This window comes from Primulina eburnea, chromosome 8 (assembly GCF_022965805.1).
Source record: "Primulina eburnea isolate SZY01 chromosome 8, ASM2296580v1, whole genome shotgun sequence".
Lineage (NCBI taxonomy): Eukaryota > Viridiplantae > Streptophyta > Magnoliopsida > Lamiales > Gesneriaceae > Primulina > Primulina eburnea.
The window spans coordinates 8,019,475-8,046,895 of record NC_133108.1 but is presented as its reverse complement, the minus strand read 5'-3'; the positions used below and the strand labels follow the sequence as shown (position 1 = coordinate 8,046,895).

The window sequence follows — 27,421 nt, the reverse complement described above, 5'->3', positions numbered from 1 at the left end:
GTTTTAATAAACTTCCTGAATTTTATGATTAACCTCGTGTATAAAAATCTTTGAATTGTCAATGAGCATATAAATAATAAAGATTGAAGCCTGTGATATTGAGTAATTGACGAAGAAACAGCTTTACATGAAGCAGATCAGAAATCTTGACTAGTATACAGTTTCACTTGCCTGGGCCAAACTTGGCCATACACATCCTTCTCTGTATACCTTCGATCCCACGACCAGGGTACATCTGGATACGAGGTGTTTTCGAAGGAGGTTATGGTTAGATGCAGATAACAGAGCAACATATGACTTTCAATAGAATCGAGAACATAAGGCCAACCTTGAGAGGAATATGGCCTTGGAGGAAGTTCATAAGGCACGGGTAATTGAATTACATCACTAAGTTCTTCCTTAAAGTTTCCTTTCCAAGCCAAGGTGACCAGTTTCGCTTTCTGCACCTCAGAACTTCTTGCTGACGCACCTTTGCCCTGAAAATCATATTGCCAAAGCCGAGAGTAAAACTGTTATATTAACACAATCAGGGACAGAAAGAATTATAGAGAAATATCAGCACATGCCTCTGAGTTACTTTCGTCGTCTGTGCAAGAAAAGACACATTTAGATTTGCCTGACAAAGGCAAAAAGAGTACTCCAAGCTGGGATAATTGAGGAACATGAAGAAGACATCAGTTTCTTTTAAGTTAAAATAATTAAGGGAACAATCGTAATATCAGTGTGGTATCATTATCGTCTTAGCATGACGAGGAACATCAATTTCAACCATTTAATAGTTGGTTAGATTTTTCAAATGATGGTTTATGTGAAATTATTCAAGTGACCTCGTAAGAACGGATCATCAGCTGGGAATTGTTTTTCTGAAGAGCTCCCCAGGCAGCTTTGCTGAGGTTTGCTGAAGTAAGCAGAAACCATCTGTTCATCAAAACGACGGAGTCTTAAACAACAGTGAGTAGCCGAAAAGGTATTGAATTCGAGTAAAGTGGCACTGGCGTGGACTCTTACGCGAGGTTTTGACCATTATAACGTGTGAATGTCTTTATATGAGGCATTGCACGACTGCAACAATGAAAGGGCAAAAACACAAGTCCACTTTTTCATTGTTTCACACAAATGAAATTGAAGGATATTGAAGAAACGGACAAAATAATTGCTTCATAAACCAAATTAAACTATTCAAGAACCATCATAGCAAGATGCATTTCAAACATACCATCGACCTGTGTGGCTTGCCTTCCATTTTGCCCAATACTTTTTCAAGAATTCTTTCTCTACATTCTTCAGAGGGCTTGGAACTGCATTCCCAGCTGCATAGCCCTTGATAATAAAGCAAAAATTTATGTAATCCTTCATTCAGTTACTGAAGGCAACAGAGAAGTTTAAATAAATAATCAGCGTTGCCATGCTAACAAATGTGTAAATCAGTTATTTGAAAAGGAAAAAAAAAAAAACACGTGCTCTTATCGTTAAAATTGCATGCCAAGAAATTCCAGAACATTTAAGGCAGCGGTGACGGCAAGACCACACTGACAACCAGATAAAAAAAGAAATGCATGATTCTGATCAACAAAATCACAGTATTGCTACATATTCTCTCCTGGATAAGAGAGGGGAAAACAACAAAGACATCATTTCACTCATTTTATAGAAAAAATGAGGGACCGTTTTTTAGATACAATTGTGAGGGATATTTGTACGTTTACACGTTACTTTTCTCGATTATCAAAGATGCATTTATTACTTGTCAATTAATCAAATTTCAGACCCAAATAGCATCAAATACTTAAACATGACATCACTGGCATTACTTCTAAAGAACAACGGACGTCTTCCACAGTTGGCCATATTATCAGTGGCTTTCCCAGTCCCAAAGGCTTTTGATCTTCTGTCATTCCTGCCGACATTGAAGATGCAAGCTCAGCCATCCATTTCTCATCCAAAGAACCTAGTGAAGAAAACTGCAGAAAGAAAGCAAAAGAACGACCCAAGAGAAATCAGAAGTAGAACATGATCTCCATGGAGACTTCTCGGACGGTGCATCGAAGTACAAGTCAAATGAAGCTATCTTCTGCATGAAATATTTCCTCTCAAGAATTTGATTTTAAGTATTATGTGGAATGTTCAGACTATATACTTAGAAAGCCAACTAAACCTCATGGATGTCAATTATTTACAGCCTACAGACGTGGGAAATTTTTCATTTTAGCTTAATAACAATTATTAAACTGGAATTATTTAAATATAAGTTTAAAGAAGAAAAAACAGAAACAATTTTTGATTGTACAAAGATCTAAAAAGTTAAAAGCAAAAGCTCTAAAAACCACAACCTAGGCATATTAATCTCAGCTATTTTAAAGACATAATTTTAGAGTAAAAAACAACCAAATTTCACTTTTTAAAACAGCGCCTGTCCAAACCCCAAATACATCCTTAATTCTCAAGCTTTCAACCATTAGTTAGTTAAGAGTATATAATTTAGAATATAGGAGGGGGTAAACGACATAGAGGTAGTGAAGAGATGATAACACACCATCGAAAGCGTACATTTCGCATATTTGTCACATGTACAAAGTCTAAGTGGCATCAGCAGTACTAAATACCTATACTCATCTAAGTTTATACCAAAATACGATATTTCATGACATGCATAAAAAGCTAAGAAAAATAACCTGATAAACAAGAGGAGATTTCTCAAACTCCTTCTCGAAGGTGCACTCCTGGAGGATGGTTCGCAACTTCATATGTCCCCATTTCCTTATACTGGAACCAGAATGATATCCAGGTACAGATGAAATGAGTCTGACCTGGGAGGGACAGGGATAATTAAGTCAGGATAATTATAATAGAGATCTTGACCAACAAGGTTGCATATCATATTAAAAATTTTATACAAGGATACACTTACAACTCAAATCAAAGGTGGTATCATTTTACATCTTTTTCAGGACAAAATACAACATTCAGAAATTACCCGACTCTCAATTATCAAGATTACATGACTATCATTCATTCATCCATCATATTTAATATTGACCATGGAAGTATAATACAACAAAAAGACAAGAATAAAAAGGATGAGAAGAATAAGATAAATACCACTGCACTGCTGTAATCAAATTTTTTGAAGAATGATGCATTGATACTAAAGCTGCCAATAGCCGGTAAATTAGCATTGAATTCAGGCCACTGCAGGGGAAAGAAAAAAATGTTGCTAAGATAAACTAATTCCAATACGAGCCTATGAAAATGATGGGAAATATACAAATGAAAAGCCTCTTGGTCATGCTCAGTTTTTTTTTTTTTTTTTGAGAAGAAACTAGATATTATTAATACTTAAAGTTTTTACAAAACAAGCGGATGAGTAATCCGCACGATTCCTATCAAAATGGTCATGCTCAGTTTAACACCAAGCTAATCGTTGGTTTCTCATGACATCAGGACGAATAATGCTGTTCATGAAAGCAGACCAGTTAAATTTTGAAACTGACATCATATAAGCAGTTCAACTAGGAAGAACCAAGAAAAAAGGGGAAGAATCTTGAACAGTTCATGTATGTCGTTAACCACTACTTCACATTGATTTTATATGCCATATAGATGGTAGTACCTTCAATGCACTTAAGTAATCAATCAAGTCACTTTCAAATCCGCAACCACTACTTGCACTGCTTGGATCTTTCCATGGAAAATCTTGCATCCACAATGCTTGGCTTTTGTTGTTCCAGTCAACATATATCAAGTTAGCTGTATGAACAATGACTCGGACCCCTCGAGGATAGACAAGAAACATAGCTTTGGAATGATGTGTTCCATATGAAATTGGTAAAGGAGGCTTGTGGAGAATCCAATTAGAAGGCTTGTTTCTCTAAACATAATAGGCAAAAGGAAATGAATCAGTCATATTAGTGACATGAAAATTTAATAAGAAGGTATCGGCCAACCTTCATATACTCAAGCGTACCATCACCTTCACCATGAATAACTAAAACGTGAGGAACTCTTTTAATTGTCGGACATGCTACGTCAAAAAGGAAAGAATCCAGTCAATTTAGGAAGAATTGATGCTACACCATACACTAAAACCAATCAATGAACAAGGCTGTTCGTGATGTTCCTTCATACTAATAAGCGCCTAACACATACTGATCCTAGCACTAAGAGTCACATAACTCTTTGCAAAATCAACATAGTTGGTTTTATCAGAATCTCCTAGGCAACTATGTATAGCAAAAAAAGCACTGAATCCATCACCTTCGAAAACTATCATTTAGACCATGACATCATCGTTAAATAAACAGACCAACACAATAGGTTGAAAAGACCAACCACTGTAGTAATATATAACACTTGAATTTCTATGCTTCATTAAAAATTGAAATAAATTGTAATATTTCTTTCCCCATGCTTTAGAATGTCTAGAAAAAATAAGATGTATTAAGGCATGGTGATTTTAATTCAACTAAAGAAGGAGCTTCAAGTTCAAAACTTCAAACAAACAAATTAACACTCCATGTAATATCACCAAGCAGAGAACAAGACCTTGCTGAAGAAAACCCACCAGAAAGTAGCCAATCAATGTCTACCATGTAATTCGATAAGATAGCTATTAATACATCCCCCTGCAAGACAAAACCTTTAGTAAAAGTCAAGTCACTAGTAGGTAAACATATTAATCCCCTTCAGCCATAGAGCTCTAAGCTTCCTTTATTTAGTTAAGCTCCAAGAATAAAAGTTGAAATTGGCCACACCTGCTTAAACCTACGACATACTCTAACCACAAACAACTGCAATTATACTGTGCAGTGGGTATAGGATTCTTACTCGAACCACATCACTGATAGAAACAGTGTTTGCATTTGCCCACTCTTGTAATTCCTTTACTCGCAATAGTTTAAATGCTAAAGGCAACTTATACTTCGAATTTTGAAAGCAAAGTGTATCCTCCGATGAATCCTGAAGCCCCAGAACATTATGGTCCCTAGCAGCCTACATAGCAGGGATATAAAGTAGTTAAAAATACCATTCCCAGAACAAATAAGCTAAAGACACCTGTAGCACATTAGTATCATGCGGAACCTTTTGCATTTTCTTGCTACTAAAAGCATGTTCTTTGGAGTCACTGCTTCCATCATTCAAAGGCCTTTTCTCTCTGTTAGTTTTTGGGGATGTTTCCACTTCCTTGTTAATGGAAGACACATATCTGAAAACGTAATTACCTGGTATCAACTCTATGACATCACCAGGAAAAATCTTCCACTTTTCTCCAGACAAAAGCTTCTTTCTTTCATTCTTGGACCTCCAAACAACTGGGTTAGTTCCTTCCTACATTTAAGATGTCTAATGAAATATTGTGTAGAAGAAAGATAGCAAAATATTGATATAACATCTTAGGCACATATGCAAGAACATACTACTGTTTCCTCCAGCAAAAACAAGAATCTGGTATTTTCAGCTAAAACAATTGTGCACATTTGCTAGGAAAAAACCAAAATAACGCTGGAAGGTACATCAGCAAGACTGGGGGAGAGAGAGAGGAATATACAACAAATACATCGGCGGATCCATCATCCAAGGAATTGATGGTGAGATGTCTCCGGCTAAGGCGCTTATCGACGGTGGGAATGCACTGGCGGCCGACATAATTAACGCCGGCCGAAACTGGTATTTTGGGCATTGAAGAACCATTTTCTTCCTCAAGATCATTGTTCAAAGGTACCAAGAATCCAACCTTGGAACAAGAAACAAAGGGGACGTAAACCATAAAATCCTAATATAAAAACTAAATAAGATGAAGTTTTCACTTACCAGTGGAACGGTGGCCATTGCCACTTGGAATCGAAAGCGTGCGAGAGAAACAAAGGTTCAAAAAATGAAATAAATTTAGAAGAACAGAAGCCACGCTAATGGAGCCATGGAAGGTCGAGAACTTGGGGTTTTGGCATTTCGAAATTTTCTTTTTCCCCGATGAATCGAGACTCTTGCCTGTTGGTACGATTCCTTAACTTTTCCAAAAAAAAAGTAACTTCACTCAATAAACTTAGGTTAGGTTTGATTGGAAGATAAAAAAAATAATGATTAATATATAAATGATAAAAAATAATGATTGTCGAAGAAATATAATATATGATATAAAATAGTATTTGTTTAATAAGATTTTTAAGTGTAGGATAATTTTGAATTTTTTTTTAAAAAACAAAATTGTCTTTTCTTCTTTATTTTTCTTCTTCCACTCCGGTGACGGCGGTCCGGCATTCCGACGATGGTCCGGCGTCGGCGGCGGCAGTGCGACGATGTCCGGCGATGGTCCAGCAGCTGAGGTGGTTCAACCGTGGTGAAGGAGGAAGGGTAAAATTGGAAAAAACGTAGGGATAGAGGAATGATTAATAATCCTACATAGGAAGAAGGTATTATTTAATCACACGTAATACAACTAATCAGTTATAAAAGTGATTGAGTTGGTTAAATAAAAATCATATCAAACGTTGAATAAAATAAGATAAAATAATTTATCCTACTTAATCTTATTAACCAAACACAGCCTTACATTTTATATTTTTATATACATTTACGAGATCAAATGAAAATATTTTCTTATGTTTCATTAAAAAAAAATTACTTTAAAGAATATTTTGATATTTCAGAATAACTAAGATTTTATTATATACTATCGAGCGTATATATCTTGCGTGTATAACATAATACATGAATATATGCATATTTTAATATATCTTGCTCCCAAATTTGATGTCTTCGCGACCCTGCATCATACACGGAGCCATGGTTCGTCGGAACGGCCGTTATTCGGTCGGAACGGCCGGAACGGAACGGGAACGGTGACCGCCGTTCCAAAGTTCCAGGGCAAATCGGTGATTGTCTTGTAGCGCTGTTTTTCGACGTTTTTTCGGCGATTTATCGGCGAAGCGGAACGGAACGGCCGAGCGGAACGGTTTGGTGTTTAAAAAATATGGTTATGAGATATTCATGGTTCATTACGGTAAGGTATGATGATGGTTATTGTAGATGGTTATGTTTATTGGAATGGTAATAGAATGGTTATGTTATTAGTATTATATTTCATAGTTGATAATTATGGAAATGAACGTATAGAATAGAAAGTTGCTTTTAAGCCAAATAGGAAATGGAAGTGCAGAAACGGTATGAAAATTGTGGCAGTAGTTGTGGTTTTTAGTATAATGTCTTGTAAATTGATCCAATTGTTGTGAGACCACTTCCATTAGAAGGATAAGATATAAGGCTATAACATTTATGTTTTGATAGATCATTTGATTTTTCAACATCTGGTACACATGGAATTAGACATCGTGGATTTGATTATGAGTCGTCTCAATATATGGTGATAGATACAATGAATTTTCATCATCTATATGGCGGGGTGTTGGACGTCATGGTCCTGAGTATAGATCTTCAAGTACAGCTGATAGTTCTACTGTGTATCGTGGATTCAGATACTATAATCGTATTGACGAAACACTATTACAAAATCAGTCATCCCATTCTAATGATCTTTCGTCATCTCAATCTAATCAATATCTCTATGGACAATCACGTCAATATTCAAATGTTCGAAATCAATTTAATCTACGAGATAGTGATGAAAAATATAAAAATGATTTCGCTCCTCCGCGTCACTCTTCATGGTGTTAGCTTTGGTATGTTATAATTTTTAGTGTGTATTTCTTATGGTGCTATTATTGTAAAATAGTTTTGTATGGATATATTAATTTGTAATAACTTCATATATTTTATTTTTTAGTATGATGTAATTTATATTTAAATTTTTTTACCAATTTTTTGAATTTATTGATTTTTTTATACAACCGTTCCGCAATATAACATTGGAACTTGAACGGTAGTTGCCGTTCCAAGCACCGCAACCGTTCCGGCGAACCATGCACGGAGCAGTGCAAGTTACACAACTTAATATAGAAACCGAAAGAAGTAAAAAGATTATCACACTTAGAAAGAAATCATTTTCATAAATTACATGAAATTAATAACTTTATGGGTGCAGAGTGCCGATCAAAATGCTGAAAATTAATAAATATTGTTTATAAGGAAATGAACTACTTAGATTCAAGTTTTCGTGATCTGTACCTCTTCTTTTGTGCCCTGTTCACGAATGGTTATCATTGCAATTTACATCCATGAAACCTGCTTACATTTCTGAGTTGATGAGTGGTGATGTTCCAGAAAGGAATTTGTCATCCTTGGAATCGGGCCGAAAGTAATGATAAAAAACAAGACTAAATTCTAATTTGCTCTCGAGAATCTGAGTAGAGCCCATACATCGATCATCATTTAGCTAGAGTTCAGGTCATCCGTCTAGGATTCATCTAGCCAAACCAGGGTCCTCTCCCTTGACTAGGGTTCACGTCATCCGACCAGGGTTCATCTAGCCCGACCAGAATTCATCTAGCCTAGCCAAGGTCCTCTCACCCGACCAGGGTTCATCTAGCCTAGCCGGAGTTCATCTCGCCCGGCCAGGGTCCTCTCTCTCGAACAATATGGGTCATCATGCATCATTAGTAATGACAATCAGTGCCCATGACAAGACCAGAATAGTATGGGTCGTCATGCCTACTGAGAGAGGACAGGGCACGGCAATTATTAGAAGACAGAGCATAGGCATATGTCTAATCAGGAATAATGTCCATGCACTATAATAGAGGTCATCTTCTCCCCTATAAATACTCAAGTTTGTTCATTTGGGAAAGATATATTGCATTCTACTCCATTCAATAAATTATCTCTCTATTTAGTGAACCTTGTACTGACTTAAGCGTAAGAGTAGCCATGTCGGAAATCATTTCGGCACCCCGCTGACATTTTCTTGTTGAGTGTGTGCAGATCGTCTGATCCGAGCTCATCTTACCCTATCAAAGGTCCTCACGGACTAGCCACTCGGGCTCATCCTGTAAGGCCAGGGAAGGTCACTACACCCGGGGTCATCCATCGGGTCAGGCTACCCGAGCTCATCCCTCCAAACTAGACCACCTGGGCTCATCCCATCAGGTCAGGCTATACTGATCCCATCAAGTCAAAAATCTTCACATTGAAAGAAGACCATCTTTGCTCGGTAGATTTTCCACCCAACTCACCCATTCTATATGAACATCATCAATAATGAGTATCCAATTCAAAAAACTATCATACTCAAAAAAATATATGGTTTTGACAGATGATGAATGAAAAGAAATTATAGATAAAAACTTAAACCGTGAATTCTGCGACACCAAGTGAAGCCCTCCTTAGTTAGTGATGGGGTTTAAAAAAGCAAGAAAGAAAAATCGAAATCAAAATCGAAATCCACAAAATATGTGAAAGTTAAAAGACGGTTTTGTGGGAGAGGAGAAACTGGTTAGAGGGAGTAATTTCCCACTAATCACATTTCATGATCACTTTACGAGAAAAAATGGAAATAGAGTTAAACTTTTAATTTTATTGTGGTTATAGTAACGGACCAAACAGTTACTATGACTCTCTCAACATTAATAAAATATTAGTAAAAGATGCACATGCATTGCATGTGCTATTATTATTTTTAATTTGATCAAATAATATTAAATAATTAACACGAAATATTTTCGATTTAGAAAAGTTGTTCGATTTAAAAGAGAAGTTTTATTTTGATTTTTTTCTATTTAAAATATGGAGTGACTTGAAAATGTTTTAAGTATGGTAAGAAGGGTAATTATGGAATTAAATAGTTTGGTGTCCTCAAAGAGGTAGTTATTCTAAGGCCCTCACACTTAATATAATAGTATATAATAGTATAGATATATAAAAGGAGAATTACAGTCTACAGACCTAGACTAGATTTAATTTTGATATTAAAAAAAATTCTTTTAGTTCACTGTAATAATAAATTAACTTAGGTCATCTCCATCCCATATCCTCTATTTTTTATCATCTATCCTCTAAAATAGAGATTCATGATCTCTATTTTTAAAAATCTTCTCCAACCCATATCCTCTAAATATTACCAAATACTCTATTTTTTTAATTTATTTCATTTTCAACCTATTTCCTTTAAATATTAAGAAATACTCTATTTCTTTAATTTATTTCATTTTCAACCCATATATTTTAAATATTACCAAATATTTCATTTCTCTAATTTATTTCATTTTCAAATACATATATATATATATATATATATATATATATATATATATATATATATATATATATAAATTAATTAATTCTCATAATGTATTATTTAACTAAAATTAATTAATTCGCTAAACATAACATAACTACATGTGTATTCGACTCGTTTATTTAAAACAATACATTTATTTTTTCATCAAATTGCAAACAAAAGACAACATTCATCAAACACAAATAAAATATAAATGAAGACAAACATAAACGATACATGATTTAAAGAACAACATACAAATTGACCATTAAAAATACTAATATTCTGAATTATTGTCCTCCTCCCACAAATGGTCAATAAGAGCATCTCGGAGTGCATAGTGAGCCGATTTATCTTTTATTTTACGATGACGTGCAAGAAACTCTTGAAATCGGACATGCTCATCACGTGCCATTTCAACATCTGGGATGGGTGCCTCGCGATAATCTGTGACTGGCACATTCAATTCCCATTCGTCTTCAATAATCATATTATGCATTATAATGCATGTTGTCATGATATCATGCAGCACTTGTTTGCTCCAAACTCGTGCAGGTCCAGTGATTATCGCTCACTTTGATTGCAATACTCCAAATGCTCGTTCAACATCTTTTCTACAACTTTCTTGTCGTGCTGCAATATTTCTTCTTTGGACCTTGTGGATTGTGGATTGTTTGCACTAGAGTAGCTCACTTTGGATATATTCCATCTGCTAGGTAGTATCCCATGGTATATTCTTTTCCTTGTATGACATAATTAGAAGGGGGAGCTACACCATTGTCCAAATTAACAAAGAGATGAGATTTTGATAACACATTAATGTCATTGGTTCAACATAAACAAGATTGTCCAAAACTTTAGTTCATGTGTTAGCCAGGTAAAACTTAGCCGTCCAAGTGGTGCTTCTGAGAAAGACATTGTGAGTAATTAATTTTTTTTATCATATTTCTGTGAAACTATATTTTTTTACTTTATGTGACTAAGATACAATTCATACCTTATTATAGTTGGATCAAGCAAAAGCCTTATTTAAGCAATCAGTTGGGTCGATTTGGCGGTTGGATCAAGTATGATCTTTGCTTAAGGACCAAGAGAAGTTTAGGTCATCAAATGCTATTTTACCTAATTTCATACCAAACCACGAGAGTATCGACTCATCCCAGTCTGACTATTAATCTCCCAACACCGAATCACCGACATCCGATTATCCAGGGCTATCTGGGTTTGCTATAAACCTGGATGAAGATAATCCGTCAGGAGGGAGTTCTCAACGTCCAATTGGCATAAAAAAGGCCAAAGCCAAAAGAAAAGCTACTGAAGAACACTTGAAAGAAATCTCCACCATGGCCAAATGTACTGAGAAAATGGTGGTTGTGATGGAGAATGCTGAGGTACATCGACAACAGCTCATTGATATTGAGAAACAAAAGAATGCGATAATGGCTTTTAAAGAAGAAAATAAAATACTAAGGATGAACCCTATGTGCGTTGATGAATCAGTCTGTGCATACTTGATAAAAGAACAACAAAAAATTTGGCAGAAAAGAATAGAGACGGCGGATGGCTCTGACGAGACTTCTACACTGTTTGGGGAGTTCCTCGGAGGAACTTCACCATCCGAGTCCGACCTTCCACCGTACTAATTTACTCTCATGATTGCAATGAACTAAAAATATGCTTATCTTTATTGTTGTTGTGTGTGTGTGTTTTTTTATCGTTGGTGATACGTCACTTTTAGTATTGTCTACGTTTTTATGTCTAAAAATATCACATGTTTATCAATTTAAATTAAGTCGATAATAAGTGTTTGTAATAAATTGTGTTATGTATTTCTTTGTCATTAAATTGTTCACTAGTTCCATTTGATAACTATTATAAATAATAAATTATAATTAATTCATTAAAAAATTAAAACAACGTTTGATCAAAAAAACCGACCCACTTCCAAGCTTTATCTTGGTCGACCAAAGCATACCATGAATGATATGCTTTGGTCAACCAAAGCACAACACAAAGCACATGCTTTGGTCGAGTTGTGCTCCAAAGCACATGTGTGTGTGCTTTGGTCATGTGCTTTGGTCGACCAAAGCAACCAAAGTCCATGCTTTGGTTGGTGCTTTGGTCGACCTAAGTGTGGGTGTGTGAATCGACAAAGTTTGTGTGTTGGTCGATCTTTTCTTCTTCAAGTCACTAGTCGATCGAGAACAGTGATACTTTCTTAAAAGAAATTTTCAAAAGGCCTATATTGCAATTGTTATGATGACATTCAGTAATTTGGTGGAATCTCTATAGTGATCTTCAAATGAATAGTGATCCTCCAAAAATAGAGAATCACTGTTGCAGTCTCTAAAATAGAGATTGCATTTGGAGTTGGGTTGGAACACCAACTCATACTCTATTTTGGAGATTTCCTCCGAAATAGAGATGAGTTGGAGATGCTCTTAACTTTGGTGAGTTCATAATTACTTAAAACCTACACAATCCCCCTTGTTTTGTTTCAGAAAAGTTTTGATATATGTTTGATATTTATTTAGAAAACTCCATCTTTATTTATTATTTTTGTATTTTAGCAAACAAATTATCCATATTTCACAGTTCATAGTAAACACAAAAAATAATAAATGGGTCAATACTATTTATTGCGTGCATGAGACCACGGTGACAACCATTTCTCGCATTCCTATATTCGAAAAACAATATTCACCCTGACAATAGTTTTTGTAGATTTCTTTTTTCTTTTTTAAAATTTTGCCACAAAAGCAATATCCATGTGTGTATTAATTGATAATTGACTATATAAATATAAATACAATATATGATTAATTAAGATAATAAATATTCATCCGCAGCCGTCGAGCTCTCTGACACTGGATAAGGTCAAATAGATTAGCAACATGGATCCTAGGCTTGACCTGTGACATATTACGCAAGTTCATTAAAATTAAAGCTAATAGAAGAAGCATGTGATCGTATAGTTGTTTAATTAATTTGACTCACATAGTTGCAAAGAATAGAAACATCCTTCTGGGATCAATTGATATTTGACGGCGGAAACTGAATTTCTTGGCCAGAAGTTTGCTCTTTACAGCCGCCGTGTTGCTGATGGAGCCATTGGAGATCATAATCAGATGGTGGAGCGGAGGGGCGATGGAGTCGTCTGCCGCCACTAACGCTGCCTTCTCAGGCGTGCTGCCTCCGTACAAAGACGTTGCTGCATGATTTTGTTGATGGGAAAAATTTCTCAAGAGTGTTTTTGTTTGAAGAAACTAAGAGAGCAAAAACATTGTTTTTTTTTTTTTAAAAAAAAGAAGTTTTTTTCTTAAAAATAAATAAATAATAATATAATTTGGTTACAAAAGCTCTTTTAAGTTCTTTTTTAGAAGCCAAAATTTCTGGGTTTTGGGAATAACAAAAGCAACTCATAACATTTATCTAAACGCCAAAACCATTTCTGTGTTTTTTTTTTAAAAACAATTTTAAGTTACATCATCTGCATCCTTCAATTTTTTGTTAAAGTCAGTCTCTTATGAGACGGTCTCACGAATCTTTATCTGTGAAAAGGGTCAATCCTACCGATATTCACAATAAAAAGTGATACTCTTAGCATAAAAAGTAGTACTTTTTTATTGATGACACAAATAAGAGACTTGTCTCATAAAATACGACACGTGTGACCATCTCAACCTCCTAATTAAAATTTATGAATACGAAATATACAGTATTAAAAACAAATTATGAGACAAGAACTGATATGATTTATATGATATGATTTGATACTCATAACAAATTTTTTAACTAAAGATATGCATTTGATTCTGTAATGATGTATATTTGAAATACTCATTTCGGAAAATTAAATCTTCAAAAATGCCAAAAAAAATATAACCAACCAAACAAAGCAATTATTGGAAAATAGAATTTTTATCTTCTATTTAAATAAAGGAAGCCAGAACATGACAAAGCAACAGCGACAGCCCATACGATACGAATGGTCTGGAATTGGATTGGGTTCGAGTTGATTTGAATTAAGAATCAGTTCACGTGTTAACCGAACTCACTCGAGCCACAATATTTTTAGGTGTGTTTTGTTGAGTGGATTAAATAAGGATAGATTAATAGTCCATATTTATCGTTAAAATTTTAAGTTGTTTTAATAATCATTTGACCCGGTTTAAGATCCAATTTTATGGATAACTATTTGATTAATAAAATTAGATCTTAAATCGGGTCAAAATGATTATTAAAACATATTAAAATTTTAACGATAAATATTTGACTATTAATCTATCCTTATTTAATACACTAAACCAAACAATATTTTGTCTATTATATTTAATTTTATTTGTAAGATGTACTGTGAAAATTGCAAACCGCCCATACTATTTAGAGAATTATTTTTGTTAAAAATAATAATAATAAAAAGCATTAATGTTGTATAGCCAAAAAAAAAAAAAATTTGAGTTAATTAGGTTCGTTCGGGTTAAAATTGATAATTTGTTTGTAATATCATTGCTCAATTCTACTCAAACTCACCCGACCTACATGAATTGATACCCATAATTAAATATATGTTTTTTTTTACTCGAGACACGCCGTGAGATTAGATTAAGACCATGAAATATCATGTTAAACTTAAATTGGGAAAAAAAAATGCAACTTAAATATATATGGGTAAATGATCAGTAAATCTTCATCTCAGTTGTTAAATGTGTGTTCAGTCTTTGTCAGATTGATTCTTTTTTTGGAGTCCTTGACTAACAGGAAAAAAAAATTTACTCCTTGATCCCACATGTTTTTTTGGATGAAATTCAGTACAAAACATTGAAAATCTGGAACAAATATATGATAATTCATAACTAAATATTTTAAATTCGACACTAATATATGATTTTTTGAGTATTTTAACATGTATAACAAATTTTGATATTAATGACAAGTCTTTCAGATGAACATTCAGTAAAAAAAATCTTGAAAAACTGATATTCATATATGATATTTGAATAGTAAATTTTTCAGATATGACGCTAATATATGATTTCTGAGTCCTCAAACATATATAACAAATTTTTGTATTAATAACGTCTTTTTTCGGATGAAAATTCGGTACAAAACATGGAAATTTTGTTATTGATATGTTGTATTCGAATATTAAATGTTTCAGATCTGACACTAATATATGATTTTTGAATACACAAAAATGTATAACAAATTTTGATAATAATGATACATGTTTATTCAGGATGAAAATTGATACAAAACATTAAAGGCAAAAACGTGTGTGAGACGGTCTCACGGGTCAAATTTTGTGAGACGGATCTTTACATGGATAATCTATGAAATAGTATTGCTTTTTATGCTAAGAGTACTACTTTTTATGGTGAATATGAGTAGGGTTGATCCGTCTCACAGATTGAGATCCGTGAGACGGTCTCACATGAGACCTACTCAACATTAAAATATAACACTAATATATAATATTTTAGTATAAACTCTTTCAAATGGGGTAATATGATATTTGAACACACAATAAAGTGTACAAATTATTGATATTAATATAGTTGTTCCAAATTTTATATTCAAAATTCTATCTTTTGTATCATATATAAACTTTGTTATGCAATATCATATATATTTTCTATATTTTCAATGTGTTTTTTTTTTTACTGAATTTCATCTGAAAAATAATTGTAGACTCATAGAGTGACTAAATATATTTTTTATAAATAAAAAACTGAACAAAAAGTATCGGTCTGATAAAGACTGAATACACATTTAACTATGATGATTTAAAAGAAGTCTCCATATAATATAATATAATATAATATATGCATGTATACCACTCGATGAAATTGAAAGCATACCGGTGACTCTTTGGTTCCCGATAGGATTTGAATCGCCAACTCTACTCGATCCTTTTCTTGAAATGTTTCTCTGCAACTTCAATTGTAAATATATCCACCAAAAATCATATAAAAAGATAATTTACCATTTCATCGTGTGATACAATGAATAAAGGGTTGAAATAGGATTGAATAATTAGATCCATTATTTTACGACTTTGATCTTGAAAATATTATCCCGTTTTTTTTTTTAAAAAAAAAAACAAATAAAGCCCTTTTAAAAAGTTCATCCAATATATATATTTCGATAAAAGTTTATATATTGTATATGTAAAAACAGAAAATTGAATCAATTATATTTTTATTTAAATAGACAAAACATTAATGTAAAATATGATATAAGAAATTCAAGAAAATTAGAATCCACAGAGACTCGCAGTTATTTAATCTGAATTGAAAGTACTTACAGTAAACGATGGGTTGACATTCATTTGTTCGTCAGTGATAAGAGAAAATGGCTCCATCTCCACTACAAAGTTATCATCGGATAAAGCTCTCTTTTCCTCCAATTTACGATGATCACTGCCCATTGAATTCACAGCTCCTGCAAACTAATAATAATCAGAAGTAGAGCATTCGACTAATTACACAAACACTTCCGGCACAAGAAGCCTGAACACCGACCGAAAATGGAACAAACACGCGCAGATAAAGAGTAAGTTGTAAGAATTTGGCAAGACTTCAAATTTCAAACCTTAATTAATACTAAAAGCAGAGCTTTTTCCTTCGACTGCAAATTTTAAGTTTCTGACAATCTTTTTTCTGGCATGGAGCATGTAAAATATTCAAGGTTGCAGACGGAGTTTCAGATTTCAAGGTAGGATCTGTTTTATCTGGGCTGGTGACTTGGCACGACTGCGTAGGTTTAATTAGCGATTTAGTACATGATATTTTTTCTCTCGATGATTTATATTAGGAAAAAAGAATTTACCGGCAATTTGTCTTTTCTTTTTATTTTGGTTCAATAATTTTTTAGTTTCTTGTCTCGGGGTACAATGATTTTTGAATTTCGACTATTTTCATATATTTATAATCGAAAAATTCATTTTTCGCAATAACAAAAAAAAACGCTGATTGTAAGTTATAAAGTTTGTTTTGAATTTTTTTTTTAATGTTAAGTTGTTTCTGAATAACTTGATTTTTCTTCAAAATGAAGAGATTCACAAATTTTTGGAAATTTTATTTTTAATCGCCTTGTTTTTAACCAGTATTTTCGGAAAAATAAATGATGATGCTAGTAGTAGATTGATCAAAATAGTCAAAATTCAGAATTTATTGTACAAAAATAAAAAATTGAAAAGTTAGTGAACGTAAACAAAAAATAGAAAGTTCATGTAAAAAAAAGAAGTTATTTTCCTTAATATAATCGATGATTAATATTTAGCCATTTTATTGATTTTTAACATAACATTGAAATTAACTATTTTAAAAAACCATGTTCAAGAAATAAAGAGAAGAGTAGGTCTCTTGTGAGACGGTCCTATGAATCTTTATATGTGAGATTGGTCAACCCTACCGATATTCTCAATAAAAAGTAATACTCTTAGTATAAAAAATAATATTTTTTCATGGATAACCTAAATAAGAGATCTGTCTTACAAAATACGACTCATGAGACCGTCTTACAAAATATGACCCATGAGACCGTCTCACATAAAATTTTGCGAACTTAGCTGCTATCCTACAAATCCACTCAAGAAATTAAAATGTTTTCTTAAATTATTTATTTCCTAAACAATGTATTCAAAATGAACCAAGTTTTTTTATACAAACCAAAAGACACTCGTACGTGCCTCGACCTAGGTGACCCGCCATAGATTTAGATAATTTTATATATGTAATAATTTATATTATAATAATTAAAGATAGACGTTTCGTGAATTTGGAAGTATATTTGTGTCTAGATATTTTTATATATTTTATAATAAATATAATAATTAAAATATGTTATTAATTTAAATATCATCTACGAGAAAGTTTTAATTTAGGAGATGCTATCCGAATTTACTCCGACATTTGAGTCCATTCAAAAACTGGTAGACGGCATGTAAAAATAAATATTTATTGTTAGATGTACATTTCCGATAATTTCTTAAAGATTATGTTGAACTCTATCATTTTTCTATCTAGCGGGTTTCTTATAAAACAGTTTCACATATTTTTATTCGTTAGACTATCAAACATGCTCATGTTCACAATAATCAGTAATTTTTTATATAAAAATAATATTTTTCATTAATGATTTAAATATGAAATTTGTCCCACAATTTTTTTTTTGTGTTTTCTATATAGTTTAGAGTATTAAAATTAATTTGGTGATAGAATTTTTTTGTTAATAATATAATAAGTACGAATAATTATTAAAAAAAGGCGTATGATTAACTTCGGAGTTATCTTTAATTTTCCTTTTGGATATGCATGTTTTGGTGAGTTGGGTCACCAGACCAGCAACAAGTGCCATGGATAGACGATGACCAATTGGCAACTACACGAGATTATGACCTCTAATAATTAATTCAATAATTTATTTATTTTCTCTTTTAGTATTTAAGTTATTCAATATTTTTATTTACACCTATTTATGTAAAAATTAATAAATCAAACTTAAGATGAAGTATTCTTGCAATTAATTACTTGAAGGTAAATATAAAATATATAGAGAGGGTATATATATAGAGTGAGTCTGATGTGAGACCGTCCCACAGATCATAATCTGTGAGACGTGTCAACCCTACCGATATTCACAATAAAAAGTAATACTTTTAGCAAAAAAAATAATATTTTTTCATGGATGACCCAAATAAGAGATTCGTCTCACAAATACGACTCGTGAGACCGTCTCACACAAATTTTTGTCATATATCTATCTACGGTATTGTGAATTTGTTATTCCATTAATAAAAAAAACATAGAGTATTCTCATTTAAGTCGATTTAAACCATAAAATATACCCATTTAATTAATCTATTGTATTATATTTGTTCAACCATTTTTGTTTAACCATTTAATCTATTGTATTATATTGTTCAACCATTTTTGTTTAACCATTTAAACTATTGTATTATATTGTTCAACCATTTTAAATTCAATAAAAATAACTATAATTGTAGCTTTTTGTTTAAAAAAAATGGTGAAAGAATAATATTTCGATGTGGCATCATAAATAAGCAGTGGTCCATATAATTAAAATGATAAAGTGATATAACTAATAATTGAAAACATTAAAATTAACACAAAAAATCACATATGTTCACGTGTTATGAGAGATATATGCAACTCATCTGATTCATAAAAAATAATACTTTTTATTTTAAATATGGATCTGACCACTCCGTCGCGCAAAACTAAATACTAGTTAAATATTTACAGTTTGCTTGTTCTTATCGATCGGGCCCATGAATGAAGTACGGAATCTTTCTTATCGCACCATTTAATTTGGGCTTTCTACCGCAAATGGAAAATATCTTTAATCGAGCTAAATACATTATACCTAAATCATGAGAGTCAAGCTTAGATTAATATTGTATAAGCATAACAAACGTTATACTTTCTTTGGGACTTCCATACTTGTCCTAGAATAATAATCCCCATGTCCCAAAATCATTAGTCGACACGTGAGTCTCTCACATTTTATGGAGAGACGCTCAAAGTGTAACATGGAAAAACCTAATCAATAAACATTGCTTTACACTCATATCGTGGATGAACCTGTCGCTCGGAAATGTTAGTAAGATCGGAAAGGAATAATTTATTCCGTTATTATTTTTTGCTAAATTGATATTATCAATTTAAGATTCTGCATTTCTGGATTAAAAGATCTTGTTTGATTTATCTCTATATATTATGATAGTGGTTTTAATATGGTTTTTGTCTCCAAAATAGTTTATCCTTGTTTAAAATATTTTTATATCTAATGGAAATCTTGTTTATATATTTTCTAGAACTCTTTTATGAAATGATGTTTAGGTCAAAAATGTGATTTAAATAGAGAGGACCTTATAGTCGGTTGATGGCTTTTCGGTGAACTGGAGTTTTTCTGAATATACACGAAGTCCAGGGTTGAAGAATTTGAGTGATTGATCCATTCTATGTCGTGTTGCTGATTGGTGTTGAAGACGCTTGAAAAACAATAATGACACAGACTGTTGATCGAAAAGTGTTCTTTTATTTGTTTTGAGCAAACTTCAGTTTATGCATCTAATTTTTAGTTTGAGATATTTTGATTAATTTTTAATTCCTCAGAGTATCAAAGAATTTGGTTTGGTTGATTTCACTAGTATTGTTTTGTGTAAACTATCTACATATTTTCGAGTGATTTTTTGCCATGAGACATTGTACAAATTTTATACTTGTACATAATTTAAATCTACCCTTTATTTATTAAAATTGTACAAGTATGTTTATAATTAACTTCCGCAGCATGTTGTACACTCGTGTTGACAACACAGTGTCACATCACTAAAAGCCTGATACACACAATATATTTATTTCATGTACGTTAATGATCAATAATACCCTTTTAAGATCATTAACTTTTAGAAACTGATATTAGTTTTTCATTAGCAAATTTAATATTTCAGTTTCTGCTTCTATGTGTTATACCAATGGGGACAAATTATTGCGCTATTTAAATTTTATTTTTTGCTCCATATTTTTTATGAAAGCGATCGTAGTCAATTTTGTTTTACGTAAAACATTGATTGAGTACCCCAATTTGTCGAGTCATTTTCATGTCTAGTCGCTTCTTCCAATCTTTTTCAAATAAGAACGAGATTAAGAAGAAATAAAAGAAGGGTCCAGAATTTCCTATCAAGACATGATGTTGTTATATATTGCTTCCGTTACCACAACCACAAATATTTCTGTTTGATTTCTTCTGATATATATCTTCTTATAACGACAAGTATTTTAAGTTTTTCAATATTTAAAATTCAATTATAATGCTACTACAACCGTGCAATAAAATTTTACTGCTTTCTATGATATTTATGTACTACAAACAATGTTTATTGTTCTTGAAACGTTAATTTTTAAGCCACTGTTCGGCTCGTGAGATGAGATGATGAATGATATATGATATAAGTATGATAAATCAATATATACGGATAACATTGCGATTTATATATAAATCTAATCATTTGTAGAATTTGAGTCTAACATTGGATGAAATATTTTTTTAATAAACTAATATAATGTTCTATAATTGGCACCTAATGGTACCTTAATATCTCATAACTTTGCTGATATTGTACTTTGAGTTTGGGACATGACATCGTGTACAACAACGGGAAAAAAATCATTTCCAAACTTATAAATGCCACGGATTTTAGAGTGATAATTGATTAAATTTGAACTTGAACTTGAAAACCCTATGCCAATTTTGGGAGATAATAAGTTACTGAGTGGGTCTCATGTGAGACCATCTTATGGATCCTAATCTGTGAGACGGGTCAACACTACCCATATTCATAATAAAATATAATACTTTTAGCATACAAAATAATACTTTTTCATTGATGACCCAAATAAGAGATCTGTCTCACAAATACGACCTGTGAGACCGTCTCACACAAGTTTTTGCCTAAGTTACGTTACTTGGAGAATAGGGTTTCGTTTAAATAAGTACTTATAAAATATTTTTATAAAGTTTTTTTTAAAAAAATTATAAAAAAGTTTTATAAGTTATTTTAAGAATAAATATGTGTTTGAACATCAATCCGATAAAGACATTCTTACCGTTCAAAAATTATTAAAAGTTCTAAAAACATAAAAAAAAAAAAACACACACATCTCAAAAATCTTATATATATATATATATATATATATATATATATATATATATATATATATATATATGTGTGTGTGTGTGTGTGTGTGTGTGTGTGTGTGTGTGCTCAAAAATCTTATATATATATATATATATATCTGTGTGTGTGTGTGTGTGTTTTTTTTTTTTTTTTTCACTTATAAAACACTGATTTTTTTAAAAAAAAATCAGAAAAGCGTTGGTTTCTTATAAAAATTTTAAATTTCGATTTTGTTCACATTCAGACGCCTCCGACGTGATTCAAATATAAAATTAAAGTTATAGAAAATAAATATTCTGACCAAGCTCGTTTGTTTTGCAACATTTATTAATTTTAAAATTTGATCACGTAAAGTTACTGTGGATATTTTAAGTTGAAGGGATCAAACCCCGAGCTTTGTACTCATACAGGAAACTTTCTGTGGCCTTTCGCACGTTCTCTTTTTTTGTTTTTTTGTTTTTAAATTACAACTTGCCATTAGTGACAACACATTTAACCATAGTCAAATATCACCGGTGGCTCCATATTTCATATATGATGTATCCGATTCTATCATGGGGATAGTGAAACGATCATGATCCATAGGTTGGTCCAACATGAGCTTCAACTAAAAGTCATGCATCACTATTGGTCATAGACCGTAGGTTGGTCCAGCATAAGTCATAACTAATAAATTGTGATAATATAAAGATCATGCACTACAAGAAAAAAGGCCTACGACAAACGGTGAAAAACCGTTGTCGTAGGTATTTTAAAACTGTTGTTAAAGCCCTATTGTTAAAGGGCGCTTAAAGACAACGGTTTTTGTCCGTAATTGTAGCTACAATTTGCGACGGTTTTTCAAAAATTGTCGCCTACAAACGTAGCGACGATTAATATAAAACAGTTGTTAATTAGCGACGGTTAAATCATACTTTTCGTCGCTAATTGTAGCGACGGTTGGATTAAAATAAATTAACGACGGTTAGATGATAATATCCGTCGCTAATGTTAGCGACGTTTAGATCATGATTTTCGTCGCTAATATTTTCGGGAAAATAAAAAAAATTACTTTTAATAATTTAATAAATCTAAAAAAATTACGATTTGAATAGGCTAACAATATTCATGATATTAACAAACACATAAAAAATTACCAAAAATTAAAGGGAAAAATTTACCTTAAATCGAAATTAAATTATAAGAAGAAAAATTTTAAGTGTGGTAAAGTGTTAAAATTGTGTAAGAGAGAAAAATTTTAAGTGTTGTGAAGTGTGGAAAAAAATGGATCGAAAGTGCTGGTATTTAAAGAAGGTTTGCGACCGTTATTGGTTTAACCGTCGCTAATAGCGACTGTTATTCTTAAAACCATCGCTAATTATGGTGGTTTTTTTTTGCAATTTTGAAATATCGCGACGGTTTGGTTTAATGGCTAAACCCGTCGCTAAATTTAGCGATGGTGGTAGAGAAACCGCCGCTATATTTATGAAAACGACGGTTCTTCCTAAAACCGTCGCTAATTTGAGCGACAGTGGTAATCAATACCGTCGCCATTTTAAAATAGCGACGGTTTCAATTTAGCGACGGTTTCAGCCAAACCGTCGCTAAATATAGCAACAACATCTTCGCCCGTTGTTGTTTGTCGAAAAAACTCGATTGTCCAAAAAAACACGCTTATAGACAACGGTTTATAGAACCATTGTCGTAAACGCTCAAAGACAACGGTTTTATAGAATCCTTGTCATTTACCCTAAAAACCATTGTTTTTGACCCCCAAAAGATAACGATTTTTATAAAACCATTGTTTTTTGCTTAAAAAACACCACACGACAACGGTTTAAGTGAAAACCGTTGTTAATATGTGTCGTTGATTTCTGAATTTCTTGTAGTACTAATGGGCTGTAGATCGGTCCAATATGAGCTTCAACAATTTGTCCAATATGACTTTCAAGTCATACACATGCATCACTATTGGTCATGGGCGGTAGGCTGGTCCAGCATGAGCTGTAGTCTATATCCATGCATCGTTAATCATATAATATCTCACGTTTGGAAGTGGTTTCTTTCGTCTCTCACAACGCTCGAAATCAGGACATCCAGATTTAAGTACTTAGATTTCTTGATTGTTGTACCAATTTCATAATGTATGAAATATTAATTGAGGGTCCTGTTCAACCAACCTACGACTCATGAACGTTAGAGATAATATCCCCGAATGATAATCTAAATGTTGTAAGGAGGCTACATGGTGTTTTATATATGAAAAAACGCATTACGCTTTGTATCAAATAAAAAAATAAACATGCTTACTAACTAACCTGTACCTAACACGAGAAAGTCTTAAGGGTTATCAATATATATACCTGTACGTGTATATATATATATGTATGTATAATGAATGACTTTCCCTTCAAGTATGTATTAATAAAATAAGAATGAACATTATTTAACTTCAATATTTATTGATGATCACCACACGCCAAATTTTTTATAATATTATCCAACAATTTTAAAAGCATGGTACAATTTACTGAGTCCACATTTAAGTATAGTCTTTACTCACTAGCATTTTGAGATTATTTGTGAAACGTTGATGGTGGAATAAATATATCTCTTTGGTTATTGGATTTGACTTCTTCTTCTTCTTCTTCTTTTTTTTTTTTTAAAAAAGAAGTAATTTTGATATCGAACATATTAAATTATTGTTCCACAATCTCCAAATAATTCTGAGATTTTGGCGCTGGTTCTTTCTAACTGGCAGGAGTTCTGTTTTAGTATCCGGAAAAAAGGCATAATAATTTCTCTATTGGATTGCTCCAAGTATTTTATTTGGCTATAGTTTGAAAATAATAATGATTATTTTTAGTTTACTGATCACTTATCCAATTTTGGATTTTGAAATTTGATTTCGGTACGTTAACTTTTTAATTTTCGACCATTTTGATCCAATCGATGACGTGACATTTGACAAATCAATAATTTCCAATGTCACATCAACATTTTTGTAAAATAAAAAACAAAATTTTAAAAACTTAATAAACCAAAACTCAAAATTAAACGAATAAATAGAAGAAAAAAACCTATTCAATCCGCAGTCATTTACCACATTTAAAATTTACTGAGTTTGGAGTGACTATAATAAGCCAATTGTACAACAATTCTGAAGCCCACTTTCACATTTTTCGTTATAAAATATGGGTCTGTGTGTGATGACAGTAGCATACGACCTAACCCCACCGACTTGGATTATTTTTAGGCGACTGTTTGAATGGATCTTAGCTAGCTAGGCCAATTTTCGGCACTATAAAACAAGACTCCCGCTGCAGTATAATTTCATCTGTACAGAAACCGAACTTGCATGGCTTCCTTAAATTTCTTCTTTAAGTTAGCCTTTTTAGGGTGTTTTATTTTCGGTGTTGCAAAGGGACAGGGATTGAAAGTAGGGTATTACAAGGAAAAATGCCCGAACCTTGAATATATTGTCAAAGGGATTATATCCCAAGTCATACGTAGAGATCCCACTCTCGCAGCTCCTTTGTTAAGAATGCAATTTCATGATTGTTTCGTCAGGGTAATATATCTATATATTTTTATAGTCAAACTGCATCTTTATAATCTTCATATATATAATCTTGGTTAACCCTTGCTTCGTTTCTGATTTCTTTAATTTTATTTCGATATTGATAAGTTCTATCTCACTTTTAATTTGAATTTTTTAAAAATAAAGATGTGAAGTTAATTCTCTAGTCTACTCAAAACTTGTTTATATCAAGTGGATCGTTTATAATTATGTTTAACAAAATAATTTTGATATCTTTTAGGCTTAATACTTGCATGCATGTTCATTATTTGTGCAATATAATTACGAGGATAGATTCATTTAATCTTTATTTTTTATTCCAAAGTTCATTTACCTCTAGGCTTATTTCCCTCAATCTCTCACCGCGATCTCATCCAAAAATCGAATACTAACATTTCTTTCCCTTAGAGGACGAAAAACCTTATTGATATCCAGCTTATGCATTCTAGATAGTCTATATATCTTGGTTTTCAACAATGTATTAAAAATTAACAATCCTTTTATCGTCGTATTATCGTCTGTCTAGGGTTGTGATGGTTCGGTTTTGTTGGAGTCTCGCAATAAACAATCTGAGAAGGACGCTTTCCCAAATCTTAGCCTGAGAGGATTTGAAGTAATAGATCAAGTGAAGGCTGCGGTGGAGAAAGCTTGTCCCAACGTGGTTTCATGTGCTGACATACTAACCATAGTAGCCAGGGATGTCACCTTTCAGGTTTTTATTTATAAATAAATTCTGTAATTTATATATATTTCTCTGGAACATCAGCTAGCTTTTTCATGGGCCGGTTTGATCATATTCATGTACTAATTTGAATCTTGGTTGTTTTCTATGCATGTACATGATCAGATTATGGGGCCACACTGGGAAGTCGAATTGGGACGAAAAGATGGAAAGGTTTCGATCTTGAATGAAGCCTTGACTCAATTAATACCACCTTCTGCAAACATTAATGCCTTGATTCAAGGATTTAAAAATAGAGGCTTAAGCGTCAAGGATCTTGTTGTATTATCAGGTACGTACTTCATTGATCTTTCCAACTCTATCAAACGAAATTAGGGTCTATTCAAGAGATGAAGTCGTTGGTCAAATCAATTTTTTTTTTCAATTTTCTATGCAGTTTCTTGGAAAAATGAAATTTCAAATAGTTTATCAACTGAAATTCGTCTTTCAAAATAAAGAAGTTTTTATAAGTTCAATAATTTTGATGCATCAACTAACCAGGTAGTCACACAATCGGAATATCTCATTGTTCGTCATTCGGCAACCGTCTCTATAACTTCACTGGCAGGAACGACGCGGATCCCACATTGGATCCAAACTACGTCGTAGAACTGAAGAGGAAATGTCCGCCTGGAGATCAAAACTCCATAGTAGAGATGGATCCAGGGAGTTCCTTGAAATTCGACGTTTCGTATTTCACATTAGTGTCAAAAAGACGAGGACTTTTCGAATCGGATGCAGCCCTTTTAAATAACAAGGAGACAAGAGACTATCTCACCTATCAGTCTATTAAATATGGGCCTACTTTCTTCAAGGATTTCGGTGATTCCATGGTGAAAATGGGAAGAATTGGTGTGGTCACTGGAAAATACGCAGGTGAAATCAGGAAAGTTTGCACAAGGGTTAACTAAGAATCTAATGCGAAAACCCTGATCAAAACAATACTTCTTCAAAATTAATTTTTTGAAAAAATTTCCCCAAAACATTTACTCTTTCTTTTTAGGCAATTTCTGGACTTTGATGTTCTTCGGTTTCTGTAAGTTCGGAGGAAATAAAGTACCCTTGTGAAAGTACTAAGACTCGACCATGTATGAACCAGCCTAATGAATATTGGTGCGTGTTCGTCTCTAAAAGTCGACAAAATGATTATTGTATTTGTAATTTGTGTGCTTTCATGGTGATTGTGTGAAGTACTTAAATTGAATATTTGTTTGTGAATGTTATTTTTGTATATTTTGTACAAGTAACTTTGATTTGTCCAATTAAAAA

At 32.5% G+C, this 27,421-nt stretch overlaps 3 protein-coding genes across 7 annotated transcripts; 1 reads left to right on the top strand and 2 right to left on the bottom strand.

Annotated features, from left to right (window-relative positions):
* Window positions 1-41: 41 nt before the first annotated feature.
* Window positions 42-5,983, bottom strand: LOC140838808 (tyrosyl-DNA phosphodiesterase 1). 3 transcript variants are annotated; one of them, XM_073205376.1, is made up of 16 exons: window positions 5,809-5,983; window positions 5,546-5,731; window positions 5,080-5,325; window positions 4,825-4,989; window positions 4,562-4,622; window positions 3,945-4,021; window positions 3,611-3,868; window positions 3,100-3,189; window positions 2,673-2,807; window positions 1,812-1,961; window positions 1,217-1,320; window positions 1,009-1,062; window positions 828-918; window positions 567-644; window positions 329-488; window positions 42-235 (listed from the first exon to the last, which is right to left on the bottom strand). In XM_073205376.1, the coding sequence occupies exons 1-16, from the start codon at window positions 5,824-5,826 to the stop codon at window positions 138-140; spliced, it is 1,971 nt and encodes a 656-aa protein (XP_073061477.1). In that variant the 5' UTR covers window positions 5,827-5,983; the 3' UTR covers window positions 42-137. The 3 variants fall into 3 exon arrangements, with proteins under 3 accessions (XP_073061477.1, XP_073061478.1, XP_073061479.1); XM_073205377.1 differs by having other exon boundaries at window positions 329-476; XM_073205378.1 differs by lacking the exon at window positions 5,809-5,983 and having other exon boundaries at window positions 5,415-5,555.
* A 6,938-nt stretch (window positions 5,984-12,921) lies between these two features.
* On the bottom strand, window positions 12,922-16,958 carry LOC140838807 (uncharacterized). Of its 3 annotated transcripts, none has more exons than XM_073205374.1 (5): window positions 16,760-16,958; window positions 16,473-16,616; window positions 16,027-16,102; window positions 13,163-13,376; window positions 12,922-13,077 (listed from the first exon to the last, which is right to left on the bottom strand). In XM_073205374.1, the coding sequence occupies exons 2-5, from the start codon at window positions 16,593-16,595 to the stop codon at window positions 13,005-13,007; spliced, it is 486 nt and encodes a 161-aa protein (XP_073061475.1). In that variant the 5' UTR covers window positions 16,596-16,616; window positions 16,760-16,958; the 3' UTR covers window positions 12,922-13,004. The 3 variants fall into 3 exon arrangements, with proteins under 3 accessions (XP_073061475.1, XP_073061473.1, XP_073061476.1); XM_073205372.1 differs by having other exon boundaries at window positions 16,473-16,609; window positions 16,760-16,957; XM_073205375.1 differs by having other exon boundaries at window positions 16,027-16,096; window positions 16,473-16,609; window positions 16,760-16,956.
* An 8,209-nt stretch (window positions 16,959-25,167) lies between these two features.
* LOC140837767 (peroxidase 27-like) lies at window positions 25,168-27,370 on the top strand. The gene is made up of 4 exons (XM_073203879.1): window positions 25,168-25,422; window positions 25,958-26,143; window positions 26,279-26,444; window positions 26,654-27,370. The coding sequence occupies exons 1-4, from the start codon at window positions 25,210-25,212 to the stop codon at window positions 27,061-27,063; spliced, it is 975 nt and encodes a 324-aa protein (XP_073059980.1). The 5' UTR covers window positions 25,168-25,209; the 3' UTR covers window positions 27,064-27,370.
* The last annotated feature ends 51 nt before the right edge of the window (window positions 27,371-27,421 follow it).